This window comes from Chaetodon auriga, chromosome 9, assembly GCF_051107435.1.
Source record: "Chaetodon auriga isolate fChaAug3 chromosome 9, fChaAug3.hap1, whole genome shotgun sequence".
In the NCBI taxonomy this organism is placed as follows: domain Eukaryota; kingdom Metazoa; phylum Chordata; class Actinopteri; order Chaetodontiformes; family Chaetodontidae; genus Chaetodon; species Chaetodon auriga.
The window spans coordinates 17,824,397-17,845,571 of NC_135082.1; the positions used below are offsets into that span (position 1 = coordinate 17,824,397).

Sequence of the window (21,175 nt, forward strand, 5' to 3'; positions counted from 1 at the left end):
CGCTTCACATGCTGCAGTCTGTCCTAAAACTGGGGGATTTGTTGCATATACAGCTTTCTAACATAATAATGTTATAATTTAAAATAAGAGCAAAATCATGGATTTTCAACAAGCCGGTCTGCCGTTTCCAGATCTAATGCAGTGATCCGTTTGAAGGGGTTATCGTATGTATAAAAAAAGAAAAACAAAGAGGGCAAAGGACTGTGGATTGAAAACACCAAATTGAGATCCTTGTGCTGTACACGGACAATTCAAAAAGGCCCTGATATGCACCCATCGTCTCACGGCGTACTCCACGATACGTCACAAATGACATCTAGCACCATTCAAAGAGAGAGAGGAGGAAAAAAAAACCAAGAGTGCTTTGTACATATCAGAGGCTAACATATTCACATAGCTACAGTGAAATGATGAATATGAAGAGTTTAAACTGCAGGGATGTTATTTCTGATCACGAAAAGAGCTGATGGTTATGAACAAAGGAATTAAATACAAACACAGAACGCAAACTTTTAAGGGGGGGAAGATGACAAAATAGAGTCCATCTTGCTACAGAGTAACGTCATGCTATAGTGTTTTAAATATTGGCAGTCAAAAATAAAAAAAAAAAAATCCCAAGGGAAAGGCTAGTACTGATATGCATGGCTGAAGAGTTAGAATACATTTCTCTTAAAAAGAAGAAACCAAACGAACAAAAAGGGGAGTCACATCTGAGATCAACCCGACAGAAACGTCTCCGAAGACGCGGCGTGTTGGTTTCCAGTCTGTAGTAACAGAGAAAATGTGTAGAATAAATATCTTTTCTTGCTGTTGTCACGCGATCTGATTCCGTCTGTGCACACTTGTTGTTCTACTTCCGAGCGACCCTGAGAGGTAACGGTTGTACTGGTCTCGTTTTGAGATGAGATTTCGGCGGCGCGCGCATTTTTAACGTTTTTTTTTTTTTTTCTTCTTTTTTGTTACTTGGATTCACGATTAATGCAGCAAACAATGAGGCAGCTCATTGGGAAGTTTTAGTTCAAACGGTCAAGTATCGATGCACGTTGCCTCGCTCGTCTTTCAAAGTCAGATTTCATGTTACAGGCATCTTTTGCAAAGCTTATGTACACCGAGATACTGTGTCAGGCCCAAGCGCTCCCTAAATGCCATGCAAATGCAAATATTAGTGTTCCTTTGGTTATGTAAAAAATCTACATGCATCTCATCCTTTACAAAAATAAAAGTATAGAAAATTACCGTTAGAAATGATCTGAAAATGCTTCTTCCAATGTAAAAAAAAAAAACATCACTTGTCATTAGTAATATATTCATATGTATTAATATCTCATTTATTACCTCCATCTAAATTGTATATTAAAACTATAATCAAATATATTCTTTTTTGTACTTCTCACACAGTGAATTAATTTCTCGAACTGAATAATTGAAGTACTGAATAATTAAAAGTGTGAGAGGATATTCTGATACCCACGTCCCCCTCAAACCCCCCTCCCAACAAGATATCAGGAAAATGTTAAATAGTAAAACCCTTCAAGAAGTGATTCATCTAATTTCCTTCAAGATTTCATCTAGTTTTCCTGATAAATCTGCATAGCGTGTCATCATGTACATGTGCAACGTGTACATTAAATGTGTTTTTGTTTCGTTTTTTTTACAGGATTCAAACTCTTAAAACTTTAATGAAATGGTATAACCTAGAGTGGATATATTCTAGTTTGGGGTCCCTGTGATGCAGGAAACCTAAGTGCTTTGAAAATGCACAGGCTCGATGAAAAGAATACTCAGGTAGACTGTTTGACAGTGGAGGCATACTGCTGTCTGAGACAATATAATACTTGGCCAACCAATCACTTGTTGGCAAATAAATTTACCCTTGAATGCCCTGTGTGTTAATTCACAAATCACATTTCTTCATTTTGTTAGTTTAACTGCACATCAGGGATCTAAAAAAACGAAAAAAAAAGGAAACACCCTCTAACTGACATCTACCGCAAAACCCAAAATGCCAAACTGCAAATACATCCCCTCTTAACTGTTGAACCACCAAATTTCATTGTCTTTTTTTCTCTAAAGTGAGAAATCTGAGTCGTACATGTGATCGTAGTCCAAGTACACAATTGGGCGAGACGCGTAGCCAATGCTGAATCGAGCACGTTATACCTCAAGTCATCCAGTCTTTGTCTTCCACCTGTTCTCAACTCGGTCCTCAAGGCTTTCACCGACTCCTGCGGTGGAAGCCTTTTCACGGCGCTCCTCATCCAGACGCTCGAACAGCATTCGGTCTGGCGGTTCACGCTCGGCAAGTGTCGATGGGAAACTGGCCATTTCTCCAAAAACACACAGTCCACTGAGTCTTCAATACCAAAGCCATCAAGTACCGTATCCACCCTAAAGCTATTCTGGTGTAACATAACTGAAATATAAAGTCCCAGCGGAGGGGAGTTAATGATTTGTCTTTTCACTCTAAAAACATTACGTCACGTCTTTAAAAATCAGATCAGTTCGGATTAAAAGGAAAAAAAAACAAAAAACGGCTAGCAGCCAAATTGTTGCAAGTGTTATTTAAAAAAAAAAAAAAGAGGGAGAAAAATTGTGCATAGTAGCCTGAATCTCCTCCCTGTCCTCTGCATGTCTTGGCACATGACATGGGTGAGGTCTGGTTTTCAAGTCCAAGAGAACCATCGCATGTGAACGAAGTATCTCCAGCCAGCAGGGAGGAGGAATGCACCGGTCGTTTTGTCGTTTTGTGAGGTTTTCTTGATTGGAGATCAGCTCCTGCAAGACGGGATGATAAAAAAATCATCTGATTGGCTCATAAATCTAGATTCTGTGAAGTGTCTCAATTCATCTGTGGACTCAAATGCATGGTTTGTACGAATGAAACAGTTAGCTGATGAACCAATCAGTCAGCAGGAAACAAATCAGCAACAATCTCATCATTATTTTCACCATCGATCATTCGACCAGTTGATTGGTGTAAAAAAAAAATGCTCATCATTCTTTCCCAGAGCCCCTTGTGACGACTTCCAGCGGTCTTATTTTGTCCCACAAACAGTCTAAAACCCAAATATATTCAACTTACAATGATATAAAACAGATACAGGACAAATCCTCACATCTGAGAAGTGCAAAAGTTAAACTGTTCATGAATAATTAATTGATCAAAATCGTGGAAAATGAATTTCCAGTTGGTCAACTAATCCATTAATCAACTTTGAGCCTTGATCATATGAGTTGTTTATTGAGCCAAAATAATAAAAAAAACTTTTCTGGCTGCGGCTTCTCAAATGTGAGGATTTGTTCTGATTATTATTTAAAGGGGTCATCTGGGCTCTGGAAAATGTCTGATGTGCATTTTTCATATATTTGTAACATCTTATAGACGATGTCACCACTGAGGCTGTGTCTCTGTGTGATGAGTGTACCTGGCTAACTGTGTGGTCAGCTGAGGAATTAGCTGGGCACCCAGCTGTGAGCCGAGCCCTGCGTGGTGGCTGGGCCTGCGTAGCCTTGGCCTCCAGGCAGTATAGGGTCAAAGTTGAAATCAATGCCATCTCCGTCCATGAGGTCACTGTTGATGATGTAGTCCACGTCACAATCCAGGTTTTCGGTGAACATGTCTATGTCCAAGTCTGTGGGCAGTCGGTCCTGACCGGTCTGGAAGCAGGACGGAGCTCCGAACTGACTCATCCCCTGCAGACTCACGCCGGGATTGGCTGAGGCGACGGGCCCTCCGTGATGAGAGCCCACGGCTGGCACTGTGGCATGCTGGGCTTTGAGAGCAGAGAGCTGTGATGGGTCCTGAGACATACCTGAGAGGATCATCCCCAGTCCCATCTGAGAGTGGTGCTGGTGTTGTTGTTGTTGTGGCTGTTGTTGCTGCTGGTGCGGCTGCTGCTGCTGCTGGTGGTGAAGGTGGTGCTGCTGCGGCGGCTGCATCTGGGCCTGCAGCGCCATGGGGGCCACCGTGTTAGGCTCTAGTCCTTTACCCAACAGCAGCTGCTTGGGTTTGGACCTCACGCCCACCACAGGCGTACCCAGGCCCATCAGGCCCACCCCTCCAGGAGTGGGCATGAGGGGATCCACCTGGGTCATCATGACATCATTGGGAGGAGGGGAGTCAGAGGTGAGCAGCGCCTCCAGGCTGGAAGGCACGTGGGTGCTGTAATGGCTGCTCCCACGAGAGCCGGAGCCGGACATGGGGTTGAAGAGGGAGTTGCTGAAGGTTGACGGCTCTTTGCTGCTGGGTCCGCACTGAGAGATGGCGTTCTGGGTGCCGGTGTGAGTGGAGGCCTGCGGGAGGCTGGATGGCTGCAGCTGATGGAAGGAGGAGAAGCTGGAGCCACGAGGCAGCAGGGTGGAGGCGGAGGGTAGCGGAGTGGGAGGTGCTGGTGGGGCTGTGCTGGGGCTGGCCCCCCCCTGCTGCCCAGTCATCAAGGTGAGGCCGTCGATCAGATCCAGCTCCTCCATGAGGGTCTCGGTGAGGGTGGGGGTCAAGCTGCTGGCAGCGTATCTCCCCAGCAGCGAGTCCTCAGGCAGGTTATCATCGTCCTCCTGTCCAGGTGCGATGGGGGACAGACGTCCGCTCAGGGTGCTGGCGTTAGAGCTCGTGCGCGGGCGGAAGGTGGTCCACATGTCAGTGTCATCCAGGCTGCCGCGGGACGAGGGGCTGCTGCTGTTTACCCCCCATTTGGGAAACTGCTGGGATGAATTAGGGCTGTCTGCGCCCGCTGACCCTGTGCTGCCGTCACCCTGCAGCGCCCCTCCGGCGCCTCCCAGGCCAGCCGCTCCCGCCTGCTTCTTGGTCTGCTTGGCTCTCATGCGGCTCTTCAGCAGTTTGCTGCTGTTGTCCATGGAGGCAGCCCGGCGGCGAGGGGCTTTCCCCGTCTTCCCTCCCTCTGGGTTGAGCATCCACCAGGAGCTCTTGCCTGTCGATTCATTGTGAACCCTCAAGAACTTGTTGTGGAGTGATAAATTGTGGCGAATTGAATTCTGAAAACAGAGAGAAAGATTTTTTTTTTATGTAGGTCACTAACGAGCTTCCTGTCATTGAACGTTTAATTTACAGATTAATCACTTCTCATAGCTAAGACATGGGCACACCTAGAAATGAATAAATTGAGAATGAAGACACTAAACTACTGATTCCCACACTGGAATCTGGACGCTACCAATCTGTGGGGTCACAAAATAGAAAAAACCCTCTTCTGTTACATATTATTATGTATATTTACGTCAGATTTTCCTGTAATCTGCACTTTTTTATTGTGATGTACTGAAGAATTTCACACCGTCAACTAAATAGAATTTTTCTGTACTTGTTCTATTATTTTTAAAAAATGGTTAAAACTAATAAATTCGAACTGCAACAACATTTCAAGCCAAAAACTGCCAAAAAACGATGGGAATCACTGGCCTAAACCAATACTACAAAAATATTTACTAAGTGAGATTTACCCCTGGCAAGAAAGACATAAAACATAAACATAATAAGACAGAGGCATTGACAGTGCTGGAACAGTATACAAAAATATCAAGTAAAAAATCTCATGATCGTGCAGTCAAACATGAAGAAAATGCACAAAAAATTGTTAATTTTTCATACCTAGAAAACATGATGTTTTCTTGCATCAAGTTCCTGTGCACAGTTGCTGTGACATGGATGGTCAGTGCTCTGTGTGGAGGCGTGAACTGGGAAGCTATAAATCTCTGACTCAGGACATTTAAAGCCTCAGAGCCCACCCTGTAAAGACGACCACCACCCACACACTCACCTTCCAGCCAGCTGAGCTGTTGCTGTCTCCTTTGTCTCTGAAGTAAGGCACTGTCTTCACCATCCACTCGTAGATCTGCGCCAGGGTCAGCCTCTTCTCAGGTGAATTCTCGATGGCCTGGCTAATCAGATCAGCGTAGCTCTGGTTCCCCCACGCGTTGCGCCTGGATGATCCTTTGCGGGGCGTCGCGCCGGCTCCGCCCACGCCGGCCACAACCCCGCCCTCGGCCGCCGCCGTAGCCTTCTCGGGCTCGGACGTGATTTGCTGCGGCTCGGGCTTGTCCTCGTCGGCGGGCGGGGTCCCGGCGGCGGACTCGGTGCCATCCGCGCCCTCCGGTTTGACAGCAGCGATGTCGGGTCTCGGCAGGGGCCACGTGCAGGAGCGGGGTCTGCTCTGCGGCTCGAAATCTGGGTCAATCGGGGGCACCGACGACTCCTCCATGGTGGTCCTGTGATGTTTCCACTCAGCCAAAAAAGATCGGACCACTTAAAACATCTACCTTTAAAGTTTAAAGATAACTCTGAGCGGATGATGCGCTAAAATTAAAACTTCCTGACACAAAAACAATATGCTTCGCCCACTGCGGGGGTGTAAACACGGGGGCCGAGCAAAGAGACGTAATAATCTGGACACACCAATAGCCTCGGTTAATCCTCAGATTGGAGATTAGGGAATCCAAATAATCTCCTTAATAGTAACTATCATAAACCTTCCGATTTATATAGAATGAAGGAGGGCCGGGATGAGAGTCCCTTTGTTTGAATGAAATAAAAACAAAAGTGGCAGAGTGTCAATGAGCACCAAAACATCTGGATCTACAGAGGTTTCGGCTCCTCTGACGATGAATGACAAAATCTTAAAGGTATATAGGTGTAAAATGATGCCATTCCTGTTATTAAACGCTCAATTTAAACATTTGATAAAAGGGAGATGTACTTTAAACTGTCCCTCTCAAAATGTAACAAGGAAATATTTTAGGGAATAAATCAAAATAACGGATTATTTCGTACCAAATTAGTCAAATTGTACATAAATCATTATGTAAACCATTCAATCCCGGGATATTTTGTGCTGTAAAACTATGCAGACTACAAACAGGGATTAGCCGGCCCCTGTTACAAAGGAGCCTCTCAGGAGAGACCCCGTCCGCCTCCACTTGTAAACAACGTGATGTCTGGGCGCACCACAAGCCGCAAAACCTCGACCCAAACTTTTAAAAATAAAATCCTCAAATGACCCCCAAACTGTGACAAACTGGACCAGTTAAATCAGAGTAAAGTGTAAAAACCTACAGCGGCTGATTGTCCAAGCTGCGGTGTTGTTCGCCAAGTGCCAAAAAAGTGTGAAAACAGTCCTGAGACGCCGCCGCCGTCTGCTTGGCCTGTGTGTTAAAGCCGCTCTAACTACAAATACACAAAACTCAAACGGAGGAAGAGGAAAGAGAGGGCGGGTTTAGGTGACGGTTAAATAGTGTTAAAGTTGAAAAGAAAAAAAAAAAAAAAGTGGTAAAATGAGAGAAATGAACGTGAAAAAAAGTCCGTGCTTCAGGTCTGCACGATCCGCCACATTGCGGCCAGGCGCATGTCACCATCTGCCATGTTTCTCCACACTCCTGCCGCGGCACACGATGCTCGAAGAAGCGGTTACAAAAGCCTCTCTGACGAGGCCCGGAGCCCCGCTGATCTCCGCCCCGCGGTCTCGTAAACGAACTACAAAGCGAATTCCCGGGTGTTGGGTGAAGTTGGGTCGCCTCGGAGGTCTGTCGGCTCCTACTCGCCGCACTTTGAAAACAGCACGATAGCCACCGTAACGTTAGCTGGTTAAGCTCCTGCTACTCCAGAGTTTACAATCCGTGAAAAAGTCCGTGAAATGTCCCCGAAAACTTCGTCCAAGTAGCCTTTTTAATTCAGGAGTGACTTTCGTATAACTTCCTGTCGCTGTGGCTGTCCAAACATCCACTCCTTGAGGATTTTTTTGACTTGTTTTGTTTTGTTTTGTTTTGACTCGAGGCGAAGACTCCCTTCTGACGTCTGTTTACCACTGTCAGGCAACGCGTTCTGCGCATGCGCCAAGGGGATTTCTGGGAAACCGAGTCGTTCATGTGACAGCACGGGCGTAAACAGCGTCTGAAGGAGGCAACATGTACCTGTAATACTGCATTATGTAACAGTCTATGAAAGTGTGCCAAATCCTGGGTACACTTAGGGTACTGAAGGTATTGCTGGTAAACAGAGTACTGATACTAGTAATAGACCACGATAATTTAAACTACAGAACAACAGGTTTTAATAGTAATTGCAACATTAATAATAATGATAGTTTTATTTGTCCACCTCCTCTGCTGTATGGCTGGATTAACATAGGAGGCCCCACAGTGATAAAAAATTGTCACCGTGCCCCTCTAAACCCCAAAATGTCTTGTGCACTCTCCTCTGTACACTGTGTATGTGCTCTGTGACCTCCAGACAATAAACATGTACTTTCATTATAGACCCAGAGACTCAAAAACCAACAATATCCACCTAGGCTAGGATATGACCTGGTTTTAATTTATCATAATTTGATTGAGCATGACTGTAATTTAGGAATATGTACCTTGTGAGTGCAATATAAACCAAATAAATTTATTCAGATAATTTTGCTAATTAAAAGAATTCATACTACAATTACTACTACCAAATATTTTGACACAGAGCCTGTCATAAAAACAGACATCCAAGATCTGTAAATAATGCAAGATCATCCTTGATATTGTACCTTATTGTTGCAAATTCATATGAAATAATTGTAACTGATTGATTGATTATTGATAGTGCAATTATTTGCAACATTTTTTAAATATTATTATTTTCCGTACTTGCTTTTATTTTATAGTGGCAGCCGAGGTAATGACAGGAAATGCAGGGTGAAAACACAAGGAACGTGACATGACACAAAGGTCTCCACCTGGACTTGAACCAGGGGGTTTAGCCACCAGGCCACCAGAAGACCAACTAACTGAAAGGGATTTGAGGGTCTGAGGCCCTGTGGCATCAGCCCACATTGTCCTGTTGGGTTATCCAACTGTACTCTGCTAGACAGACAAATTTTACAATTTGGGCATAGAAGTTAATTCTTGACCTTGGTAACAACATGTGTAACAGAATAATCTCAACTCAAAGGTCCCCTTTATAGCTTTCTTGAGAATTTCAGCTGCATTCCAGTCTTAATCAGTTCAGTCACACTTAGCTCACATAATGAACACCAAATCAGCTCCATTTATGTCTGAAGACTGTGAGTTGTGGATGAAATCTCCAACAAAAGCTCATAAATGAGTTCAGATTATTTTGTCATTTCAGTCATAAAAGATGTGTTTTGGGTTCTATTAGCATCATAAGACATGAACTGGATTCTTTTAACATGAAAATGTTGCCGAGGTAGGTTATAGATACACAAAAATATCCTGAAATGAGTTTACTTAAGTGTGTACTTAAGATATATTATATCCAATTAGAAACAGCATGTCCTGAGATACAAAATGTCTCAGGACATGGTGTATTATTTTTTTTTTATTGTTAACCCGGTGTTCTCAGATTTTCATGGTATAATTTAGATCTGCATGTTGACAGGAGATTGGCACAGATAGGTGATAACATTAAGATTTACAACTTGATTAGAGACTGTTCTGGACAATAATCAAGTGTGACTCTGTTAATCATTGCCATATCATGCCAGTGTTTCAAAGCTGGCAGTGTTGTCACTGATATTCTGTGTATGGTCTTTTATTATCTGGACATTTGGATGACAGATGTGGTTAATTAGAAAACAGTTCATAAGTCTTCTTAATGTGTCTTCAGCAAAAGGTTTCTTTATTATTCAGTGATGGATTTTCTGAGTTGTTTGTCTCATAGAAGTATATTATGCAGTTGATTGTATGGTGTTCTGCTTACTTGTGCTGCTTTCTGCTCATCATGCTGACAAGTAACCCAATACAGCCTTATACTGTACTTAAACTTAATCTCTAAAGTTGGCTTTTCAATCCCGCTCTGTTCCTCATTAGCTGAGTCATGACTCAGACAAGGCGAGGCACTTACGCAGGAAATCGTTCTATGTAAATGCCTCTGTGGCTCCAGGTGTCTGATAGCTGCTCTACCATGACTCACCTGATGGCTCATGGGATCAGCATCAGGAACCAGAGAGCATGCTCTGTCTGCAGCTTTTTTCTCTATTCTGGGTTTGTCCCCAGGGCTGGATCAGAGTATGTGAGCTCAGGTGATATCTGGGCCTTCCTCACTGTTTGTCTCTTCATCTTTGGAGACTTTAGGTCAAGATATCAATAACTTCATGCTCAAGTTGGAAAGGCAAACACAGACGTTACTGTGTCTGTTAAATTTAGTTTAAACTGACTTAAGAATCCATCCTGTCCTGAGCTCTTTCTGACCCCTCTGTTTTAATCAATCGGACCTCAGCTGCAGTCAGGATCGCGCAAGCTTCAGATCTGATCACCTGGTCGAGCAGGAAATTTCACAGTCTCCAAGCAGTTGTCATGGTGATGGTCCTCACGACAACAGAGCACACTCGATATGCCAATGAAGACCACGTGATTCTGGAAAAGCTCACAAACGATCCCTAAGATGGGACCGTTTTGTCAGACCATTCTTTCTAAACTCAAGAATGAACATCCCTGCTACTGGGAATAATTAGGTATATTTTGGTGGTGTTGTTGATGTGACACTAAAGGAAATGTTTTTACGGGATACAATTCGTTATCAGTCTGTCCTTTCACCTGGTGAGTCTTTAACCGTCTGTTTGGCAAAGCATGGTATCATTTGGTGAATTATTGTGAAATGTACCATACATGCAGCACATGAAAAATAAACGAGATCAGTCACCACGTTTCACACTGAAGACAGTAGCAGCAGAGAAGTAGCTGCAACATTTTAAATGTTGGCGAAAAAGCGACTGAGCTGCGGTGACTAATTGTGGACTTGAACTCCCAGAAGTCTTTGTGGCCGTTCTGTGTGTTTACAACCAGCTGACATCCGGCGTCTTCCCGTCGATTAGCCACCGATACCCACAGTCAACGATATTCAGCAACACTCGATATTTTCCTCATGAAAAACGCTTCACACTGATTCGTCAATTCAACTGAATGCAAAATTCCATCATAATCATCAGATGCAGGTGAGGTCGACGGGACATAAATTACATTTGCACATTTAGTTAGCCAGCTAGCCCGCAGCTAGCCAGCGATAGCAGGCTTGGCATAAGATAACACAGCAGCTAATGCTAATTTTAGCAGAAGCCTTCCTGTTCGCCGAACTCGGTTTCGAAATCTGTCAATACGAAACTCCGTGCTAGTTGTTGTGCTCGAGGGAAATAATTTTTGTAGTTGTTTTACAACATCCACTGTTTTATTACTACATGCCAGCTAATTTGTAGTTTTGGTTGAATCTAGCTAATACAAAAAACAATAGCCCGCTAGCTTAACTAGCTTAATGTAAACTGTTAGAACCTGGAAAGACTTGAGCTATTAAGCTCGCCGCTGCTATAGCTTGGCAAGCTAAGTTTGTAACTTTAATTAGCTAAACCATGGTTAAGGGAGCCTGTTTGCTTAGTACGAGTACGATTTCAGGTACCCAATCAATCATGTGCAGGTCTGACGTTTGAGTGATAACGTTGTGGAGTTAGCTGTAACATTAGCGGCTTGCTAGCTCGGTGCAAAATGGTTTGTGTGCAGTGCAGTTATGGTGCCAGGCTGTGGGAAGCAGCCTCACAGTGTTTGTGTTGTTTGTGTCAGGGCTCTGGCCCCGTCTCCAGCAGCTGAAGCACTCCAGTCCTGTCCTATCTGCTCCACGTCCACGGCCTTCCTCCTTACTGAGCCATGACCACCCAGAGGGATCTTGATATGGTGAGTGAGTGAGAGTCTGCCACCGATTTCTGAAGTTATTTTCCTGTAGCATCACAGCTAAGGTGCTTAATATCAAACAGAGGCTGCATGTGCTTTCTCTGCATTGTAGTCTGTCACACCAGTTGCTGCTGCATGATGCGCAGATATTGGTAACATTTGATTATCACAGTGATAACATGAAATTAAGGTTTCCTAAAATTAAAGTAATTAAGGGTCTGGGGGTGGGGGAGGACGGTGGTCATGGATTAGCCAACCTCCACAAACACTAGCTGGGACAGTGACTGCTGTTCCTGTGAACACCATCTGTCTAATCTCAGTTAAAACGTTGCCCTACTTTCCTTTCAAGGTTTAGACGCCAATTGATTGTACCCTCTTAACAAATCCTGACCACAGTGCCCCCCCCGCGTTCCCCCACCATAGGAATGGACGACACTCATTTAGAGACAGATCAGGAATGATAGAAGTTATACAGCGGATAGTATTTTGTGTTAATTATGGTACCTGGGTGCTGGCTGTCTAACCTGCAAGTATACTCAGAGATAATAAGATGGAAAGTTATTCAAATTTTATGTTGGTCAGTTTTGTGTTTTGTGTGGAAAAGTTAGTCAATAAATCAGTTAAGCCAGTGACAGAAAATTAATCTGAAACAATTTTGCTACTTATTTATTTAAAAAATGGATAAGCAAAATTTTCAGAATTGCTGGTTTGACTTCCCAAGTGAACAGCTTTTCTCTGTTTTTCTAAAATTGTAAATTGAGTAGGTTTCAGTCTTTGAGCTGTGGGTCAGAAAAAACAGGCATTAGAAGACGTCATCGAGGACGTTTGGAAATTCTGATGGTCGTTTTTAATTATTCTCTGACATTTCTTAAACCAGACAGTTGCTGAACTGTGAAAATGATCAGCAGGGTATTCTCAAGGTGGAAAATATTTTTTTGTTGCTGTCTTTGATACACTAGTACATATTTTATTTGCAGCCCACATTCTTACTGTCAGAACCTTTAAAAAAAAATAAAATAAAATATATATATATATATATATATGTTGTCCTATGTCCTATCTGGGACATCTAGGTACATCAGGTAAAAGACCACAGCAAAGCAGAGTGGGATTTAATGGATCGTCTCTCTTGGCAGCTGCCCCGGGGCATTAGTTTTTAGCAAACTTCACCAAAATAAAAAATGGATAAGCTTTTGGTAGCTCTGTTAACCCTTTAAAAAACTAATTCACTACAGTGTTTGATGGATTTAATGTCTTTCTTTGGATTGGACGTTCTCCAGGACATTTGTGATGCTGGATGCTGCCATGGGTAACCAGGCAGATTTGACGTTGTTTTTATTTTGTTGAGGATGAAAGGGACGGGGACGGGGACAAAGCTTGTTAATGATGACATGGGTATGTAACCCCACATCGAGGTTATTCAGTTCAGAGGGGGGAGGGGAGGGCAGAGGACCACCGAGGGAGGATTGTATTTGTAAACAGATCAGAGAGTGGGGTCATCCCTCCCTGACGTCACACCTCGTGGTTAAGTCTCTTTGTTCTCTCCTCTGTGATTTGTGAACCCAAGAAAGTTCATGTGCCACCTTCTGAAGGAGGACAAGTGCCGAGGAAAATGAATCCCAGCTGTCAATTCTGCCTCCTCAGTAGAGACGTCCCAGTGGGCAGATTTAGCTGATTTTCTCCCATAAGTAATTTTTTGGAGGAGTGGTGTGATTGATTAGAGATGATGGATTAATGGATTAATCAGCAACAGTACTTGCTCCAGCATAAATTAGACGACTGAGGTCCAAAATGCATCAATAATTCAGGTCAGAGCAATAATTCAATCTGACCATGAGCTGAATGTACATACAGTATAAAATATGTGGACAAATGACTAGAAATGGCTGCAGTTCCTTTGCCACTGATGACTGCTTGAAATCTATCACAACACATGTAAGTGCAAGGCTGTCGGAAAACAGCATCAGTGAAGAGAAATCTCAAACCTCACTTGAGTTAAATAGACATCATCTATTAAGTATATCAAAATCATCTTAAATATATGAAAAATATCCAAAACAGTGAAGTGAGAGGAAATATTAAAATATTATACTTGATGATGAGAAATAAAATATATTGAACCTGGAAAACTCACATCATATTTTACTGTTAACGTGCACTAACACGGTTTATGGTTAATCAGTGCTGCCAGCATGCAGCCTGTCAGCCTGTTGGTACAGTATATTTACTGGTGTGGTATCCATTTTTAGACATTTTGACCTTAAAAGGTACTCTATTAAAATACATCTGTGGTTTGGGGTCAGTGGGCAGGTGTAATTTCTTTGCATCAGTGCCTGAAGTCTGTGACTCAAAGATGAAAATCTGCACTTCAACATCAGAGTCAGTGTTTTAAATCAACACACAGAAGCTAAACAAATTGTTGAATTCTGCTGCTGTCATGTTATTCATCATTAATGGTTTTACATGTATGACTGCTAACTGCACTACAATATATGGCTGCGGTAATGTTTCAAGTATTGATTAACCTGCCAGTTAATTTGTCTAATCTATAACATGCCCATTTCCTAAAGCCAGTGTGATGTCGTCTTCTTGTCGCATACAGAATAAGAGAGTTTGTGATACTTTTCAGTCTCCGATGAGTTTGGATTGTCCCACATTCATTTCCTGATGTTCGGCCTTCAAGGCATGTTAAGACAAGCAACTCCCTTTTTATTTTTAGTTGTTTTATTTTTTTTAAGAGATTGGTTTGTGTAGTTGCCCAGAGGATAGAATTTGGAGGACACCCCGCTGTTAAAGACCCTCCCACACACATATGCACCGTCCCCCTCGGGGCTACGCACTGGCCATGTAAATTTAATAACATGGCCCAGAGCTGTCTGGGACACCTGGGGTTATCGCATTAGGCCGACAGCCCGGAGAGGAGCTCGCGGCGCCCTGAAACTAAAGGGCCAGTGTTCCCCCCTCGGCCCCACCCATATCTGTTGTCGTCTCTGGCAACAGGGGCTCACTTCAGTGTAAGCCCTCAGTGAATGAAGTCGGCCAGTCAAAGGGTGGAGATCTGCTGTGGATAAATCTCGTTAGACTGGAATGCCCGTCTCTTCACAGCCTTCCAAAGGTCACCTCATGTCTGAAGAGGTTAGAGGAAGTGGAGGGATTCCACCACAGCTAACGAAGAAGAACTGTCCTGGTTTGTGTTGGCTGATACGACTTTTCTGTGGGCTCAGATGAAGCTGTTTGTGTTTGTTGTTGTAGGTGCACCTCCGCCTTATCCTGGTCAGTGGGAAAACGCAAGACTTCACTTTCTCCCCGAATGACTCGGCCACAGACATAGCCAAGCATGTGTTTGAGAACTGGCCTGCAGGTAAGTTTCCCTTTTTACGATTCATTTTTTAGTTTTAAGTTTCAGTTGACGTTTTTCATAGGTTTTATGACGTTGTTCTACCATCTGATTCGGTCTCAATCTTTGCTGACACATTTATATTCAGCTTCTCCAGATAATTATTAATTATACTAATATGATATTAGTATTATATAGTATTGATAATTCACAGGATTAGTTGTCCCATTGTCCCTATGTCTGTTTTACTGCCATCCTACTTAAGGCATGTAATGCAAACTTGTATATACTGTTCTATATAGAAATGAACACAGGCTAATTTGACCACAAACTTGAAAAGTCAAAAGTGACCAGATGGGTAATAACGTCATTACAGCGTAGAACAGTAATAAATATGATATTCACTTATTGCAGATATGTTGGTATCAGCGCATGTGTTGGCTAATAAGAATTAACTTGATGATTTTTTGTAACTATAAAATATTTGCTCGGTTTGTGTCTTAGTCACGAGTATGAAAACAAATCAATCTGGCATTCTGCAGCAAGATTTTTATTTTTGTGTTCATGTAAAATAAGTTACTACGAGCCGATACACTGTTATCAGATTTCTTAACATCCATATGTCAATATCAGCATTGGCCTCCGGGCTACAGTAAGCGACTCCCCCTTGTTTCTCTGCTCTGTGACAGGATGGGAGGAGGAGAGGGTGAGCAGTCCCAGCATACTGCGCCTCATCTTCCAGGGACGCTTCCTTCATGGCAACGTTACCCTGGGAGGTGAGACAGTCTCTGAACAAAGACATCATCACCAGATAAAATGTTCCACAAGCTGACAGACAAATGGTTGTATTGGGTCTGTAGGTGTATTAGAATTATTCTCAGCTTCAGATATGAAGTGCCACAGGTACACCGGCAAGATTGTTACTAAAAATCTTATCAATAAATTAAACAATTAAAGGAGAAATAACAAAAAAGTCAATCTCACACCTGATGAACACATGCTCTGGAGCTCTAATTGCACTTACAGAGCTCAATTCAGACACAGTAGTTTGCCTGATTCAGTGTCACAGGTAGCAGGATATGACATAACACCTCTGTTATTATAGTGACAGGTGGCAGTGGAGGCAAGTTATATCCTTTCACCTCACAGTGTTCGTATCGTTTAGGCGCTGTGGTGAAAATGAAGTTGGACAGGAAATAACGTGGTTAGGGTTATAAACTTAAAAGGCCAGAGCTAGCAAGCTAACAACCGCAGGCCACAGTGTTGTTAATTATACATCTTCTTATCAAACTCGGTCATTTACCTCCACCACTGTCCTTGCCCTCACTACAGCCAATCAGCATCCTTTTGCTTGGATTATTTCATAGTTGTAAAGAAGAATATAAAGCAGTATTCCTTAAATGAGGTGTCGGTCATCACCCATCTGGCCCTGTTCCACAAAGAAATGAGAGGGGAAAAGAAAATCAGTCTCACTGCACCACAGACTGCATATAAAGATGGGCGACATGACAGCTCCCCAACACATAACATCTCGATTGCCCCGTGGTGGCTGGCTGCAGTACAGGTCATAAACCCCACCCATTCCATGTTAGTGGATGGGATGTGGGCCAACCCCACCCCCACCCCCCCAAAAAAATTCCAAAGGTTCGTATCATGCTGGTGTATGTTCAAGTGTTCATTTTTCTGCTAAGTTTGGTTTTAATTAGTCATTTCATGCTATAAAAAGGGGGTATGACATTTTGATTGACAGCCAGCCCTAACCTGCAATTGAGGGGTGTCTGTATGTGGGCGGGACCTTGATACCGCAGGTCCACACCCCGATCACTACTGTGCAGATGGTGGCAGCGCCTGTATCCGGATATTTTGGCTTCATTTGCGTACAGTGGGAGGATGTGGAGACACGTTGTCCGTCTTTCTGTACAGTCCATGGACGGCACCATAACGGCCCTCCTGGATCTGCTCATCTGGAATTTCCCAAAGCTCTAAGATCGCCAGCCTCAGTTTAGCTGAAGTGTTATCCTTTTTATAACATCACAGTCGTGAATCATTCATCCCATAATGATCATTTTCGTAGAATTCGCTACCGTAGGATCAAACTCTAAAATACAGCCAACGAATAATGAATCATTTCTTTGTCTAAAGCTCTAAAGCTGCCGCCAGGCCGAACGACTGTCATGCACTTGGTTGCCAGAGAGACTCTTCCAGAGCCCAACTCTCATGGTGAGGATCTCTTCTTTGCCTCCTCCTTTTATTTTTTTTTTAAAGCAGAATTGCAGAATAATCAGTATAATATCTCTATCAGTAGTTAAGTTCACTCTGTTCAAGGTTACTTTGACATTGGTAACGTTAAACGACAACAGTTTGTTGCATTTAACCATTTGCATATTCAATCACACTGGTCAGAAAAAGTGGAGCAAAATGGATCAAAAAGAGTTGATTTTTATCAACATCACCGAGCTCTGTTTGTTTGAGCTTTCACATACATCATGCAGTGGGGCTTTTGTTGCCTCTGCTGCTCACCACAACCTCTTCCCACACACACACACACACACCATCTGCAGAGCGAGTCGTGCTTTCTTCTACTTTCAGAAGGTTGTTTTTATCTGACTCCGTGTCTCTGCTGTCCTGTCTTTGCAGGTCAAAGGAACAGAGAAAAAACCACAGAGAGCAACTGCTGTCTCCTCTTGTAAAGCAACAAAAACGCCCCTCCTACCCTCTACCTTAACCTCACACAAACACACACACGCACACACACACATACACAACATACACACATATAAATACACCCTCTTCTTTCCTGCCTGTCATCCTGTCAGCTGTGGATTTGGAATAAGTCACAGGAAGTCTGGTTGGGGCCGTCACCCGCTTTGATTGAACTCTCGTCCAATCTGAGTCTTTTTTTGTGCCAATATAGCCATTTTTTTGCCCCCCAAGCTTTTACTGTATCGGCATAAGTTGCTGTTATTCCCTTTTATTTCGAAGATCATGACGTTGAACAGTACCTACGCTCCCTCGCAGACTTGTCCGCTGCTGGATGAGTCTTAAAGAGCCGTCATACGTAGTGAAAAAGACCCAGGAACTCTTTGCTCTTCATGGACACAGAATTGCTATAAAGGATGTGTGGGCTATTACCTTTCCCTACTAGTCACATGGATGTTTCCCCAGATCTTACTGAATGGTGTTAACCCTCTCATTGCACTTAACCAGTCTCTTAATTCAGAAGTGTTTATTGTGTTTCATCATCATCATCATCATCATCTTTTCCCCAATGGCTGGTTTTTTTCTTATGTGTTCTTTCGGTCAGAGGAACAGACTTCAATTCCCCACATGGTAGAAAATGTGCCATCCTCCTCATCAGACTGTTTCTGCCTCTTACTAACTGAACCGTTTGGTCTGTATCAGCACCAGTGGCATTTGTGCCATTTATCTTACTCGTGTTTGTTCCTGGCAAAGGACTAACGGGGAAAAGACTTTAATGAGGAAGAACTGCGTGAACATCTGGGGGACGGGAACAGAGTCCCGGCGAGGCTCGTAAGGATGGAGTCGGAGGATTCGGAGGACGGCTTGTGTGCCGTCAGGCGTCGTGTTCGCACTTCTGGCTTTGACTTTATGGACTAGACTGTCGATGCTCCCTCGTAACAGGAGCCGACGCAGCGGGCCAGTGAAACGCAGACAGAAGAAGCAGTTGAAGATGAGAGGGAGGAGCGTTGTTGCTGTGAGAGCCCCCGCTACTGGACACTGAGAAGGAGGCAGGGGGAGAGTTTCTCCCGCTTGGATGAAGAGTTAAAAGGAAGATTTTGGTGGTGTTTCACCTCCTTTTCATTTGGATGCTGTCCTTACTTCTTGTTTGCCTTTTATCGTGGAATTCAGTAATATCATTAATATTGAAATTTAAATATATCAATTTTTATCTTGTGTATAGGTATTTGTTCAATTTTAGTGTGGGTGAGTTTGTGTGTGAGTGTGTCTGAGGGTGTGTGATGCACGTGGCATACTGTATGAGGACTAGTGAGGGCATGTGGTCTTTAAAAAAAAAAAAAAAGGTGGTGCACTGGGAGTGTTGACGGGCTGCGGTTTCTCAGAAACAGTCGGAAACCTTTTGATTCCTTCCATTGAGTGTCCTTTGGTTTGTGTTTTGTCAATCAGTGTCACTATGAAGTTTAGCTCAGTATGAATAAATGTAAAAACTAAAAATGCAATGTGGTCTACATAAAAGCTTGTATTATAAATTAATAAATCTTTAAATAAGGCATCTTCTTTTGATTCCTTTTTGCTATTTCACAGTGAAACAAAAGACAGAGATTGTGGATCAAATTGCAGCTAATGATTATTTTCATTATCGGTTGTTGACTTGTACAAACAAGACGTGATACAATATGTGCAACAATGGAAGTCAAACTGGGATTTTGGAGACACTTTTAGCTTAATTTCACAACAAAAAAGCAACATGTTCTTGCAAAGATTTGCTGCTTATTTTCAGTTTTTCAAAATCTTCCTCTGTTCACTGCATGGAAGGAGAAAAGTCCAACAACAGCGTGCTCAAAAATCGAATTGTTTTAAGTCATAAGATCCCCTCCATACATGATTTAAAAACATATAGAAATACTCTGAATAATAATTTAGGCCTTGTGGTTTTGCTCCAAAAAGATCTTAATTATCTTGTTACAAAAACATCTTGCCTACTCCTCCCTAACTGGAAAATCCAGGATCGATGAATATGCAAATACTCTCCACTCCTTCACTGAATAATGTGTGTATACTGATGGTTTTAAGTTTCCACATCACTTGTGTCATCTCAGAATCAGTAGTAATTATATCTGATAAGAATTTGACTCACACTAATGACCAAACTAGATGTAGTTTTACTCATACACCTCTAGGTGGCAGTGTTCCGCTGTAAGCCTAAAGACTGAGGGTTATCATGGACTGATGTGGAGGAAAGAATATGTCTAATGCACAGATAGAAGTTTAAGTGGCACAATAAAGTAATAAATGATTTGTTTACGACTGCTTCAAAATGGACCGCTGTGTATTTAGAGTTGAGTCCTGACAGAAACACCTTGAAACACTGAAGCTTAAAGGAAAGCAAATATATTTGTGGACAGTTTGATGATTCATGAAGTCAGCGGGCTTCAGCTGAAGTGGGCTTTCTGTTGTCAGAACTGGGTCATAACTTTCTTCTGAGCTGATTTTCAGCAGCTTTCTTCCCTCAGGAATCTGCTCCTGACGTGTAGCTGCAAGAAGTCCAGGTTTCCAGTTGACACTGGCAGTGTACCTTTGGAAAAGTGCAGTCAACCCACTTCTTTCTCAACACAGGCCTCCTGTTCTTCCCAACCTGTTATTGTGTTGAAACGGCTTGTCATTCTACATCTCTTCACATTTTCCACTTGCTCTTATCTGAACTGCCCTCTGGGGTTTGATGGCGTTTTTGGAAAGTAATGTCTAAACAGGAGCGTCCAGCTGACCTCAGAGGTGATCAGCAGTGTTTAAATAAGAGTCCAGGGAGGCACTCTGTTGAAATCTCTGCTACTTAAGCCCACCGCATTAAGAGCTGCTTTAGGATGAATTGCTTTCTGCGGTCGACATGACTCAAAGCACGCGTGCAGCCAGCTTCTTGCGGTGGGCTGTGGTCCAACCAGTGTTCACTGCTGGTCTGTGTGTCCCTGGAGGGCTGTCTGCACTCTCAGCTGCTTTACCTCCCCTGGTCCTGATATGGGGGGCTTAACTCCCACTTCAGCTGGAGTACGTCCTGCGGTTTAGGCTGTAAGAATCCTACTTAAGTGGAAGTAATGTTACATGAGTTGGGGTAGCCTGGGTCAAACAAACAAGATATAATAGGTTAATTAGTGAGCTTAAGAAATGCTTACCTACTTTTACCCAGAACAAGGCTAGCTGTTTACCCCTGTTTCCAGTCTTTATGCTAAGCTAAGCTAGCCAGCTGCTGGCTCTAGCTTCATCTTTAACATACAGACATAAGAGTGAACTGTGTCCTGTGCTAACGGTGTCAACACCACCAACGCTCACCTGGAGCTGTGAGCTTCCAGTCCAGGTAGTCAGCTAATAGGACTGCTAGCTGCACAGCTAACTTAGCTAACTTTGCGGTTACTCCGGTGATATGCTTTTAGGAGTATGATCTCAACAGGTGGCCAGTTCCTACATATGACACCTTTAAATGCA

The 21,175-nt window shown here is 43.2% G+C and overlaps 2 protein-coding genes across 2 annotated transcripts; one reads left to right on the forward strand and one right to left on the reverse strand.

Moving 5' to 3' along the window:
* Positions 1 to 958: 958 nt before the first annotated feature.
* On the reverse strand, positions 959 to 6,345 carry foxo4 (forkhead box O4). Its single transcript, XM_076738469.1, has 3 exons — positions 5,775 to 6,345; positions 3,426 to 4,992; positions 959 to 2,775 (listed from the first exon to the last, which is right to left on the reverse strand). The coding sequence occupies exons 1-2, from the start codon at positions 6,213 to 6,215 to the stop codon at positions 3,454 to 3,456; spliced, it is 1,980 nt and encodes a 659-aa protein (XP_076594584.1). The 5' UTR covers positions 6,216 to 6,345; the 3' UTR covers positions 959 to 2,775; positions 3,426 to 3,453.
* Positions 6,346 to 10,754: 4,409 nt separating this feature from the next.
* On the forward strand, positions 10,755 to 19,248 carry ubl3b (ubiquitin-like 3b). The gene is made up of 6 exons (XM_076739461.1): positions 10,755 to 10,937; positions 11,554 to 11,664; positions 14,914 to 15,022; positions 15,688 to 15,774; positions 17,141 to 17,218; positions 17,636 to 19,248. The coding sequence occupies exons 2-6, from the start codon at positions 11,638 to 11,640 to the stop codon at positions 17,686 to 17,688; spliced, it is 354 nt and encodes a 117-aa protein (XP_076595576.1). The 5' UTR covers positions 10,755 to 10,937; positions 11,554 to 11,637; the 3' UTR covers positions 17,689 to 19,248.
* The last annotated feature ends 1,927 nt before the right edge of the window (positions 19,249 to 21,175 follow it).

Bases quoted from the DNA above. Each gene is read 5' to 3' on its own strand.
- foxo4 (XM_076738469.1), bottom strand. From the start codon at position 6,215: ATGGAGGAGTCGTCGGTGCCCCCGATTGACCCAGATTTCGAGCCGCAG. The intron at 4,993-5,774 runs GTGAGTGTGTGG...CTCTGTTTTCAG, and splicing joins ACAGCTCAGCTGGCTGGAAG to AATTCAATTCGCCACAATTT.
- ubl3b (XM_076739461.1), top strand. From the start codon at position 11,638: ATGACCACCCAGAGGGATCTTGATATG. The intron at 11,665-14,913 runs GTGAGTGAGTGA...TTGTTGTTGTAG, and splicing joins CCCAGAGGGATCTTGATATG to GTGCACCTCCGCCTTATCCT. The intron at 17,219-17,635 runs GTGAGGATCTCT...CTGTCTTTGCAG, and splicing joins TCCAGAGCCCAACTCTCATG to GTCAAAGGAACAGAGAAAAA.